Source organism: Anabrus simplex, chromosome 11 (genome assembly GCF_040414725.1).
Source record: "Anabrus simplex isolate iqAnaSimp1 chromosome 11, ASM4041472v1, whole genome shotgun sequence".
In the NCBI taxonomy this organism is placed as follows: Eukaryota; Metazoa; Arthropoda; class Insecta; order Orthoptera; family Tettigoniidae; genus Anabrus; species Anabrus simplex.
The window spans coordinates 86,250,201-86,263,096 of NC_090275.1; the positions used below are offsets into that span (position 1 = coordinate 86,250,201).

At 37.1% G+C, this 12,896-nt stretch overlaps 1 protein-coding gene across 2 annotated transcripts in view; it reads left to right on the forward strand.

Annotated features, from left to right (window-relative positions):
• LOC136883437 (fatty acid synthase) overlaps positions 1 to 12,896 on the forward strand; it is an 844,467-nt gene that overhangs the window by 505,744 nt on the left and 325,827 nt on the right. For both annotated transcript variants that reach the window (XM_068229660.1, XM_068229661.1), the window contains 2 exons: positions 6,525 to 6,812; positions 11,816 to 12,021. In XM_068229660.1, coding sequence (XP_068085761.1) covers positions 6,525 to 6,812; positions 11,816 to 12,021 — 494 coding nt within the window. The remainder of the gene's footprint in view (positions 1 to 6,524; positions 6,813 to 11,815; positions 12,022 to 12,896) is intronic.

Here is a 12,896-nt window from a genome sequence, read left to right on the forward strand (position 1 = left end):
TGACTGTTTCTGCTGTTGCGGTTTCATGTAATCTACCTATGTATAGCCATGTTTTACGTTCTACTGCTTTTAATTCTTCATTTGCTCCTTGTTTCTTGCCTACTACTATTTTGCTACTGTTCCTTCTTCTACGTCTCTGTGTAGACCAAGCTCCTTGTCCTCCATCCGCATCTGCCTGTTCTGGGTAGATATCACTATTCTTTGCTTCAATGAGACTAAAATTAGGATCGAATACCTCATTTGACTGCTGACGAAGAGATGTAGTTTGTGATGTAATAACTGATGGTCTGGGGTTTGATGAAATGTCTTTGGTGAGTGACTTTGTAGATTTCTCTTTATCTTTGACCTCTAGAATGTTTTTGATATGCTCTTCTAGAGAATCGATTTTCTGTGTGAGTAGTTTTATTGGAGAGTTTGCATTCTATATGTCAAAATTGTAATCTGATGAAAATGTAATGGTGCTTTAGTTATGAAACAGCCTATACCGCATGTGCGGTTATTGCTGTTGAAATAGGTGTCGCAATAGGAATTCTTGAGAAGTGGCTAACTATCTTAATATGACCGTATATGGTCATGCAATTTCATTCGCTAGAATAACAAGATTTCCTATTGGCAAAAAGATAGGGAATCTAGTGGAATTTCTTTCCCATTGGTGGATTGTGATTCGTCAATTTCCGGCCATAGGCCGCTTCGCGTGCGGGATGCGATTAGATGGCGTCTATTCCATCTGACCGTCCTCAAGTGCGGTTGCGTGCACTCGAGGGCTCCCCTCGGGAACTCCAGTTTTATTTGGTAAGTGTTATTTCACTGTTATTCTCAATGTCTTCTGGTTTCGTTTAATTTAATTTATTACTTTGGTATTTTGGTATTTCCTTGCTCCATGTCTTTTTAAAGTTTTAAATTTAACATGTCCGAGTTTGCCCTAGGTTCCCGTTGCCGTAATTTCAGTTTTATCACTTACTTTTGTTTTAAACTATACATTGTAATGTAGCATCACCTTTCTATTGTTAAATCAAATTTTCTCTAAGTTACTTAAGTACATCTTGATTCCGTGTCGTGGAACTGCATTTTGTTAAAATCTTTTAAACACCCTTCATTTGTGCATAAGTATCAGTTGCTATGTCAGCTGCCTCTGTGGATCAGCGGTAGAGTGTCGGCCTCTGGATCCCAAGATAGCGGGTTCAAACCCGGCAGAGGTAGTCGGATTTTTGAAGGGCGGAAAAAAGTCCATTTGACACTCCATGTCGTACGATGTCGGCATGTAAAAGATCTCTGGTGACACATTTGGTGTTTACTCGACAAAATTAATTAAATCTCAGCCATAGACGCCCAAGAGAGTTTCGGTTTACTCGGTCTGCCATCTAGTGGGGGCCTAGAGTAAAACAGAATGTCGAAATTGACGAGCAGACAGCCAGATGGTGTCAAATTGAAATGTCTGCACACGGTAGCTGAGGCCATGCGATTATTACTTTTTCAGTTGCTATGTCATGATCTTGTTTCTTGTAATATTGGTTTTGATTATGTTAATATGATGAGTTTCGAGGTATTTTCTCCCCCATAACGCCATCCATTCCCATGGACCTCATAGAGCCCTCGCACCTTCCATTCTCCTCTCTTAGTTATCATTTTTAGGCCTGTAAGTGTTCCCTTGTATTTGATTTAATATTGAATATCAAAAGTTATCCGTCACGTTTCCACGTTCTGATGTGAATACACCGCCACTGCATCATTTTACTATTTCCTTATTCACATTATTAAGTGTCTATATTATTGACAACTATTTCTTTATTCACATTTTATGTCAATATTTATTATTTTTTATTATTATTATTAGTATGTGTAGGCGTAATTATCCCGATTACGGTTACAATCTCTAACAACAATTAATATAAGACGTGGGGGAAAAAGCCTAGGTACATTATAAAGCGGTTGACAGTGTTCTTGAGGGCTCCACCGTTCAGCGCTTACACCCGCCTGTACTCTTCTTACCCCTGACAAGCCACTATCGTCCTTCCGGGCTTCTCCCACACCCCACATACTTGCAAACTATTGGGAACCTACTGCGGGCTCTGACAGAGAGATCATACACCCGCCTGCACTCTTCCTTTCCCTGATGAGCCCACATCGTCCTTCAAGGCTTATCGTTCTACATTGCGATTTTATTTGACGTAAATAAATATCACACGAGAACACGTTCACTTCCTTATATAACTTACTTTATTTACACTGTACATCACAACACACAACTATACACAGTAGCAAATGACACTATATAGAACACTCAATAGTGGAGTACCCTGAATTTGATTCTGACAAGTACAGATATCAGCAACACTGACACGCGCACTATAACATACTCTCTCTTGAATTCCCCGCCTCACTCACTCACTCGAGTCCAATGATCTGACTCCACCTCGGAGCCCAACAGTCACTCCCAGTCCATCACTTGCCTGAGTCCCAAGAACCAAGATCTGCGAACTTAGAACTGAGAACTGCCTTCACTGACTGACAGCTCGATATTTATACTCCTCGATCAACCATCTAGAATGATCAACTTCTGGAAGAGTTCTTACGACACTCTAATGAAACACACTCGAAACATCGATCGACCAGCTAGTCGAATGGGTACTCAAATGTTCTTTTCCTATTTAATAACACACATGGAAATATCTACAACATTCATAATGTCTCTACATGTATCTTGATAATAAAACCTCGCCGTAAGTTTCCAGAACCTTTCACCTATACCAGATTATAGTACAATAAGTCTAACATGCGAACATTACGGAATTTTCTACCGCTTTCGACTCTATAGATTTTGAGGTTAAACAATACGTATTTGAGGTTATACAATCTGGGCCTTATTCACACAGAAATTGAGAGATGATACGCAGGGCAGCAAGAAATTACTGTATGGTATCTTACGAAACAAAAAGAGAGATCAAGTAAACACCAGATTTGTGAAGGATGAAGGTGGCATAATTTTAACAAAGCCAGAAGAAATAAGAAATAGATGGAGAGAGTATTTTCAGAAGCTGCTGAACATAAGAACGGATGACAGTCATTCAATGGACGACCAGGAAAGGCAATTAGTTGATGAAGAAATGGATAAAGAAATTACAATGAATGAAATTGAAATGGCAGTAAGAAAGATGAAGAATGGAAAAACTGCTGGAATAGATGAAATTTCAGTGGAGATGATAAAGGCAGCTGGAGCTGTAGGCCTGCAGTGGACATACTGGGTTCTCAGGAATGTCTGGGAGAATAAGGAGGTCCCTGAGGATTGGCAAAAAGGAATAATCATCCCAATTTTCAAGAAAGGTGATAAGAAAGTTTTGAAGAACTACAGGGGAATTACTCTAATGTTGCTAAGATAATGGAAAGGATACTGGAAAGTAGAATAAGGTTGAGGGTTGAAAAGCAGATACAGGAAAATCAGTTTGGTTTCAGAAGTGGAAGGTCAACAATAGAACCCATTTTCATTATGAGACAACTAATGGAAAAGCATTGGGAGTACGGGAATGATATGGTGATGACATTTATTGATATTGAAAAGGCATATGACAGTGTTCCTAGGGCGAAAGTTTGGGACAGTCTGGTGCAAAAAGGAATTGGACAGGGATTAATAAAAATGATCATGACATTGTATAAGGAATGTTGTAGTTGCGTGCAAACACAAGTTGGCAGGACAAGTTGGTTCAAAATAACTAGTGGGCTGAGACAGGGAAGTGTTCTATCACCAATCCTGTTTACAATAGTAATGGATGACATCATGAGAACAGCAAAAGCAGCATATGGAGGAAGAGAAATGAACATGATGTTATTTGCAGATGATATTGTGATTTGGGGAGAAGACGACAGGAAGGTTCAAGAACAGTTGAATGTGGTGAATGGGAAATTGAAGAATGTGGATTGAAAATAAGTGTAGAAAAGATTAAAACTCTTGTTATAACTAGAGGGGAGAAAGAAGGTAAAGGTCAGATTAGACTTGCAGACAAGCCCCTGGAAGTAGTGGAAACGTTTAAATACCTGGGGAGTGAATTAATGGAGAATGCTCGACTGGATGCTGAGATTAGTAAAAGGATTCAAGCTGGAAGTTGTTTCTATCATAGTGTAAGAAATATGTTATGGGACAAAGATGTGCCAACGGAAGCAAAGGATACTATGTACAAGATGTATTACGTACCCATAACAACTTACGGAGCAGAAACTTCAACAATGACAACGAAGGATGAGAGTCGAATACAGGCAGCCGAAATGAAATTCTTGAGGAGTATGATACAGAAGAGTAGATGAGACAAAATAAGGAATGAGAAAATCCGGGAAGAAATTGGAGTGGAAAAAATGACTGATAGAATAGAGAAGAGCCGACTAAGATGGTTTGGTCACATAAAGCGAATGAGCGACGAAGGAATGCCAAGAAAGGTGATGGAAATGCAAATCCAAGGAAGGAGAGGCCGTGGACGACCACGATTCAGATGGAAGGATACCATCCAACGCAGCATTATAGAAAGAAACCTGGACTGGGACACAGTGTTGGAGGAGGAGTGGTGGAAAGACCGAAGAAAGTGGAGAGGAACCATATTTGCCCCTACCCGGCTACAGCTGGATAAAGGGAAATGATGATGATGATGACAATCTTATAACTACATATTTACAGAGAAACCATATACTAGTCATGTTTAACACTTAATGAAGGATAATTTAGCATTAAATAAACTATAATTAGAATATATTAAACATACTCATTGAAGGTTTTACACCAATTACGATGTCGTACCTACGACAGGCTCCTCCCACACCACCCACACTTGCAAAGTTTGGAAACCTACTCAGGGCTCTGCCTCCACAGTGTGAGCACCCACGTTTAAAAAGAAAACATTGTGTTTGCTGGACAACAGCTGCAGTCTGAAATTCTTTGCCATTTTCTTGAAAATGTTTACAGCTGAAATAATAAACATGTACATAAGTCTTCGCTACATTCGTCCATATCTTTATGTAATCATTTACAGAGTGGAATAACGTTAAATGTTATGGGAACGACGGCAGGGCAGCACCCAAAAGCCCTTCATGCACGAACCGCAGTGCTCAGTGCTCAATATTTTATCTACATAGACATCCCCCTAATATTGTGTGTATATGGAGATAAGATGGAATTTACTTCCATGCCACTATTCATCAATTTTTGATATGTCATATTGTACACGTCACAGTTTTAGTTTTCATAGCAGAGGCCACACTGTTTCATTAGGTCTTGTTGTAATATACAAATTTTAACCTATTTAGCTGAAGAAGAGAATTAACATATTCTCGAAACATGTACTTTATATATTGTAAATGTGAAATCTAAATACATTTTTTATACATAGTATTGACTAGGCAGATTATCCATTGCTCTGTTTATTGTAATACGGACACAGTACTGACCATTATGGTCAAGATTATTAATAACAATTTATTTTACTTCGTACCTGACCCCATGGAGAAATGTGACAAGGGTTGGACATACAATCAATGATTTACAGTGCATAACATTCTTTTTATATATCTGAAATATTTTGAGTATGTCCTTAATTTGTTTATTTAATGAGTAACTATACTTTCTTTCAAAGTAGAAAATGGTAGGCTATGTAAATTATCAAAAGCAACAATGATAACTTTGTCCTAAAATACAGAGGTATTTAAAACAACTTTATTGTCTCACACTATAACCATAAGTTATAATAAAAGGAATGCACAAACATTTTTGTAAATTTAATGCATTAATACTACTGCATTTTTATATACATATTCTGCAGTTTGATATTACATAAAATTCCGGACCGTACTGATGAATGACTGCTAATCCTCTCCAAACAAATTAACACATTGAAGACTGAGCAGGTGCAGTTAGATCTTACACTGTGGACTGAGCATTTTAGTGCGTTTTTACATTTCTACCTTACTTACAGTCACAAACCTATTTTGGATTGAGAAATGTTTGAGCTACACATTCATATGTTGATTTTCAAAATGGGATCAAAATAAATTTAAAAAACATTTGTTCTACTTTCAATTTTTTTTTTTAATTTTGACAATGCATATGAAAAGTAACTTATTCACACACCATGATAGATTTATGAAATACAACATACATACCAGTCATTGAGAAATGAAAAAATTTCATTAATTGTGGAAATTGGCTCTAGTCATCGGCCGCACAAGACCATGTGGCTTTGAAGCTGCCTTGGTAGTATCAACTTGGTATCATAATAGAATTAGGTTCTGATCATGTGCTACTACTTGGTATTTCTTTAATGAACTACAAGCATTGCGTAATGTGTTCCAGCACTCTGTTCGCATTTGTAGTACGTTGAAGCACATGTATAAGCACTAGAACTCAACGCCATACGATGTATGTCGCTCATCCTCCATGGAACATTACCGTCGACGTACGGCGTACGGCGCTTGTCTTCAGACTGTTAATGTTGACTGTTTTAGGTAATATCTTATTAAGTAATCTTATGATTCTTTTTCCCTTGTAGGCAGAGGCTAAAGTATTTGGTACAAGGGAAGAGCCTCGCTTTACCAATGTGGCACCCGTGATCAATGTAGAACCTGGAGAGTTGGCCAATGATCAAAATAACCATGTGGTTGTGATTAGCAGTGTTATGAATAATAAAGATCTGCTGAAGTCTGCTGTGATGTCCCTACATGAAGGAGGCTGTATTATAGCTCGAGAAAAGCGTGATGTCATTCTCTCTGAGAATCAAACTGGAATAGATGTAGTCGCTGATTATGTGCTTGAGAATGAGCGCATTCTCATGTTAAAGGTAAGTTATTGTTGATTTGCTACTATTAACCCAGTAACATAGGATTATTTCACTTGAAAATGATAACGCAGTTGTGTTTTTTTTACTTCTAGTTTATGAATGCAGGAATCAACAACACTGGATTATTATTATTATTATTATTATTATTATTATTATTATTATTATTATTATTATTATTATTATTATTATTATTATTATTATTATTATTCCCTTGTCTCCTTTACAATTCTGTCCATAACCATTAGAAACAAAACAGGTGACAGCACACTTCCCTGTCATAGTCCAGTTTCACTTCTAAACCTTTCTGTCTTTCCAAAACTCATGACACAAAATGGAAAATCCATTGTATATTATAAACTAGAAGTTCAATTTTATAGAGCAGAATCTGTCTACAGGTCCTACCAAAAGTTTTGAGGACACCTGCATATTTCATTAACACAATTCCTGTCCTTAAACTTTTGGTCGCAGGCATACGATTATTTACAGGGAACTGGTACATATTTAGAGGAACATTTGCTGAAATTTTCATTAAAATATCACTCCTTGGTTTAAGTTATTAAATTTTTTGTTTATAATAATTGGAAGAAAAATAGTGTACCTATTTTTTTTACCCTTTCAGGGTCAGGTTTTCTAAATGCTCACATACCCCACAATTTAGGTTTTTACTGGCACAAAAATAAACCTCTCTATAAATAGCAAAACAGACTCATGGGACATTATATTCACAAAAATGGATAAATACAGATGAATGAAATAAGAAACAACAATATCCCACAATTTACCTCCATAAAAGGTTTTTTTTTTTTTTTTTTTTTTTTTGGTATGATATTCCTCTAAGCATGTGGCTGGGCACAGAGTTTTGTTGCAGTCCTTGCACTAGTAAATTATCCTCATGGTCTTCCTCTCTCTTCTTGCAGTGTGTGCACACACGTGGCACACTGGATGGCGGTTTCCCTCCTGGTTGCTTTGGGGGAGTAACAGGAAGGAAATGTCGCTGGGTTAACCTTGCTGGTGTATCACTATTCGAAGGTCGGCCTCCAGTAGGTCATGTGGATCTTGGAGGAGCATTCTCTGCTAGTGATCAGATGACTTCCATTGTGAATGCCTTATAAGGTTTCTTTAGTCATTTCAAAACCCTTTCCAAAATGAAGCTGTTCAGAATTATGATCTCCAACAAGTGGAAGAATAGCTTTTAATACCATTTATGGATTTTTGTGATGGCTGCACACCCGTAATCATCTGGTCAGATCTATCAACTGGTCCCATTTTCTGGTTGTAGTCTTGAACAGACACTGGGATAATTCTCTGTTGTCCTGTGGCTCTTTGAGTCTTGCCTGTATCAACCATTCCACTAGTATGAGCAGTTGTGAGCATGTTTACTTCCCTTCCATCCATCCATTTGACAGCAAGAATATTTGAGGTATGCCTCTCTTCTACCTCACCTCTTTGTAGTTTAGTAGTGGTCCCTGGTATTCCCCTTCTGTTTTTCTTCACTGTTCCACAGGCATGAGTTCTGTGTGCTTGCAGAGATTCCAGAAGTTCTGGACTGGTGTAAAAATTGTCAACGGAGCTCGATAGCTGCAGTCGCTTAAGTGCGGCCAGTATCCAGTATTCAGGAGATAGTAGGTTCGAACCCCACTGTCTGCAGCCCTGAAAATGTTTTCCATGGTTTCCCATTTTCACACCAGGCAAATGCTGGGGCTGTACCTTAATTAAGGCCACGGCCGCTTCCTTCCCACTCCTAGCCGTTTCCTCTCCCATCGTCACCATAAGACCTATCTCTGTCAGTGCGACGTAAAAGCAACTAGCAAAAAATTGTCAGTATAAAGTATATGTCCCCGATTGAGAGTGGTTTCATGAGAGAGAGGATAACAGAAGTAGAAAACCCTATCTGTGAATCTCCAAGTTCTGTTGTGGCTCCAGTATACACAATAATATCTAAAATGTATCCAGTCTCACAGTCACAAAGTACAAATAATTTCACACCAAATCTACTTCTTTTTGAGGGAATGTATTGCTTGAATGTTAAGCGTCCTTTGAACGGAATTAGACTTTCATTGATGCATAAATCTCTAAAAGGCTGAAATATGGCAGGGAAAGTTTGTTTCAGATGCTCAATAATAGGCTGGATTTTGTATAGCGTGTCGCGTTGAGGTTGGAAGTTGTTGTCATTGAAATGAAGGAACCGTAGAATTGCTTTATACCGATTACAGGACATGAACTGTAAAAATGCAAGAGTGTGAACGAGAGGATTGGTAGACCAATATTCTTCTAAGCTATGTTTGTTTTTTGCCTTTTTTGCTAGTGGCTTTATGTTGCACTGACACAGATAGGTCTTATGGCGACGATGGGAGAGGAAAGGCCTAGGAGTTGGAAGGAAGGGGCCGTGGCCTTAATTAAAGTACAGCCCCAGAATTTGCCTGGTGTGAAAATGAGAAATCATGGAAAACCATCTTCAGGGCTGCCAACACTGGGATTCGAACCCACTATCTCCCGGATGCAAGATGGCCCATTAGCATACTTATTGCTAAAATAAATACATTTCTTCGACAGTAACATCAGTCCATTTTGATGCTCGGGATGTGGGAGAAATGACCAATTATTCACTACGTATTGGACGTGATACAAGTTCGTTTCTATGACTGTGTTTTCCACTAAGGTATGCAGAAAAAGTCTTTTGAAAATGTCTACTTCTGGAGAGTTTTCATTCAAAGATTGATCCTGGATCCCGGCTTGATCATGCATATAGCCAAAATCAGTAGGTAAAACTTTATTATTATGTGTTTCCTTTTCCCAGACCTGATGATCAGTTGATAGATTTCATTTCTGCCTCTTCGCGGTAGCTGGTTGTAATTCTTCATCACTGTCACTTACACCTTCATCATCGACAGTTGAAACTTCGGGCACAGTATCGTCAACACTTTCTAAATCACTTTCACACAAATCTGAACCCTCCCTCTCATCATTCATTAATATTTCAAACACTTTTTCATCACCTTGCAAAACTTCCGCATGCCTGCAAGCAGCCATATTTATCAGATCGCATTGACTCACAAGTATGGTAGACATTCATATGAAATATCAAAGTTAACAGTTTCCCCAAAGAGAATACAAATTAGCACAAGCTTCTGTAATATAGCCAATAAATGGCAGATACAACAAATTTTTCAGTCATTGCTGAAAGTCAAAGACAAGTGAACATATGATGCTCGGAAGTTCGACACGCATTATATTGCTCCATGACTGCTGTGGCACTTCCCGCGAGACGCATTATATTGTGCCATGACATGGAAAGGGTTAATACTTGAGGATATCTGGACAGTATAATATGGAGATTGCATCAATAATATTTGTTATGGAGAAACAGTCATACCTGTAGTAAATTTATAATTGCGTTAGAGTAACAGAATGTGTGTTGTAGTTTGAATATCCCACTGTAACGTAACACACAAATGGTCTTGGTAGCCTGAGGGGTCTCCTGTCCAGCTAAGGTCAAAAGAAATATTTGTTTTATGACCTCTTTATGTAGTTCCATTGCAAATTATAAAATGAGGAAATGTTTTTAATGGAAGGAAATTTTGTTGCTCTACTACAGTTATAAATATTCTACAGGTATCTGTGTTTCTTCACAACAAAACTTATTAATGTAATCTCCATATTTTACTGTCCAGATCTCCTAAAGTATTAAAAAATAGCTATTTCCTTTCAGTTATTATGAACAAAAGATTTAATAACTTAAAAACAAAGGGTGATATTTTAATGAAAATTTCAGCAAATATTTTTCTAAATACGTACTAGATTCTTGTAAAAAGATCGTATGCCTGACACCAAACGTTTAAGGACAAAATTCATGTTCATGAAATATGCAGGTGTCCTTTAAACTTTTGATAGGACCTCTAGATGGCCCCTCAATATTTATATTGATGTTTGCCATCTCGATGAAACTGGGAAGTAGAAAGAAGCACATCGGTATCAAGAAGAAATATATGTGGAAAAACTAGGATGTTGAGGAGAGAGTCTATTTCTATGAAGACAACAATGAGTGAAGATGAGATCATCCTGGTCCTTTTGTTTTTATGTATGTCTTTGTCTCCTTCTATTGTTCCCTCTTTTTACATTGTGTGTAGACTGTTATCTGTTCCTTTTCATGTTTCATTTTCACATAGGTGAGTCTTCATTTGACACTTGTTTGTTCCTTTGCTTTACTGACATATAACGAAACTTCCCTTCACGGCAGAATGTTGACATAAAGTCAAATAAATATGAAGGTTTATTTGTTCCACCTTTTCAATACATAAAAAGAATTTAAAAAAGAAATAAAACTGTAGGGACATTATAAACCTCACTTAAAATGGACCACAGAAGTGTCTACGCTATAAAAAAAAATAATTTAGAATTGGATCTGAACTCCACTTTGATTTATTACCGACGTTCGAAATATTTAACACTGATAAATTTTCTCTACTACTCTTCTTGTTTCAACATAGTCATTTACTGTACACCTCACTTGAAGTGAGGAATGTATTAATGCACCATTTGGAATTGTCAGCTACATTTTATTTACTAATGTGTTAATATGTTTAGGATCTATTAGTTTTCTATTACGCCCTCAACCTCCACAGGACACATATTTGCTATATTTAACAAGGACTTTCAGGAGGGTGTATAAATTTTACGACTATCCATATTTTAATCTTTAAACTATTGTCAACCATTTTGCTCACCATTTGTAACATCATCTTCCCACTTATATTTAATTTAATTACAATCAGGTACCTGATTATTTACCTTTCAGTTTGAGATATAGGCTGATGATGCTCTTGATTGAAGAGCGAAACATGTCCCTACAGTTTTAATTCTTTTTTAAAATTCTTTCTATGTATTGAAAAGGTGGAACAAATAAACTTTCATATTTATTTGACTTTATTCTACATTTCAATAGGACCAAAATATGAGAATTTTGACACTCAAAAGATAATTCATTCATTTTTCTTGTGTTACAGAAACGGCATGAATTTTCCCCATCCAGAGACATTACTGTCATTCAGATAAGAGAGGAAACTTTGGACTGGTTACCACTAATACAGGCAGCTACCAAGAGGATTCAGGCGCAGAAGCGAATATACCTCGTGGCACAACAACAACCCTTCAGTGGAATACTGGGCTTTTTTAATTGCCTGTACAAAGAACTAAACTGTGCAATGGTTAGGTAAGTTTCCAGGAAGAGTGGATTTTACCTTTCATAATTACTCAGTATGTGATAGATAAATAAATAAATACAGTTGAAACATCACCTTTAATGACATACTGGATGTAACGATGAAATCTAATGGTCCCATCTAAATCCTACATAAATACTGCATTTAAAAAACCTCTTATTATGACATATCGTATAAATCAGTGCATTTCTTTCACATTTTCAGAAAAATGCGTCGACTATAACGTCTAATGTTGATTTTTGTTTGTTACGCATTTGGGGAATGCTGACAACAATGTAAAGCTTATTTTCAAACTCTTGTTTTCAGTACAGTCTAGATTTCAAATCCATCTGTCTGTTAAATAGTCAAGGCAACTATCGCTGTGAAGACCTCTTAAAAGAAAGGGAAAGGGTTTAATATTGAAGAAAAGTCACACATAACATGGTGATTACAAAATGGAGAAACAAACATCAGCTTCGTGAAGGAATTGGGCATGTCATATTCAACGACTTCTACAATTTGGAAGAACAGAGAGAACATCTCATTTATTAGCCAAGACTATGTGCAACATTATTGTATTTATTTATTTATTCCTCACTTAATATTTTATATTTTGTTGACATATTATTGCAGTTCGTACTGTGTAAATTTTAGAAGAAAAATTCCTCACAGTCCTACTCCACAAATACAGTATTGGAATACAGTAGGTTCTCAGGCTACGACGTGACAGGCTACGAGAATTCTCGTTTTTATGGACTTCATGTTTCCTTGATTGTTGCTACAATATGGTGGCAAAATTATTAATTTTATACCGTGTTGTCATGGAATAAATAGTATAAGACAACTATTACTCCATCATCTTCTTTTCTTTAAACCTACTTAACAA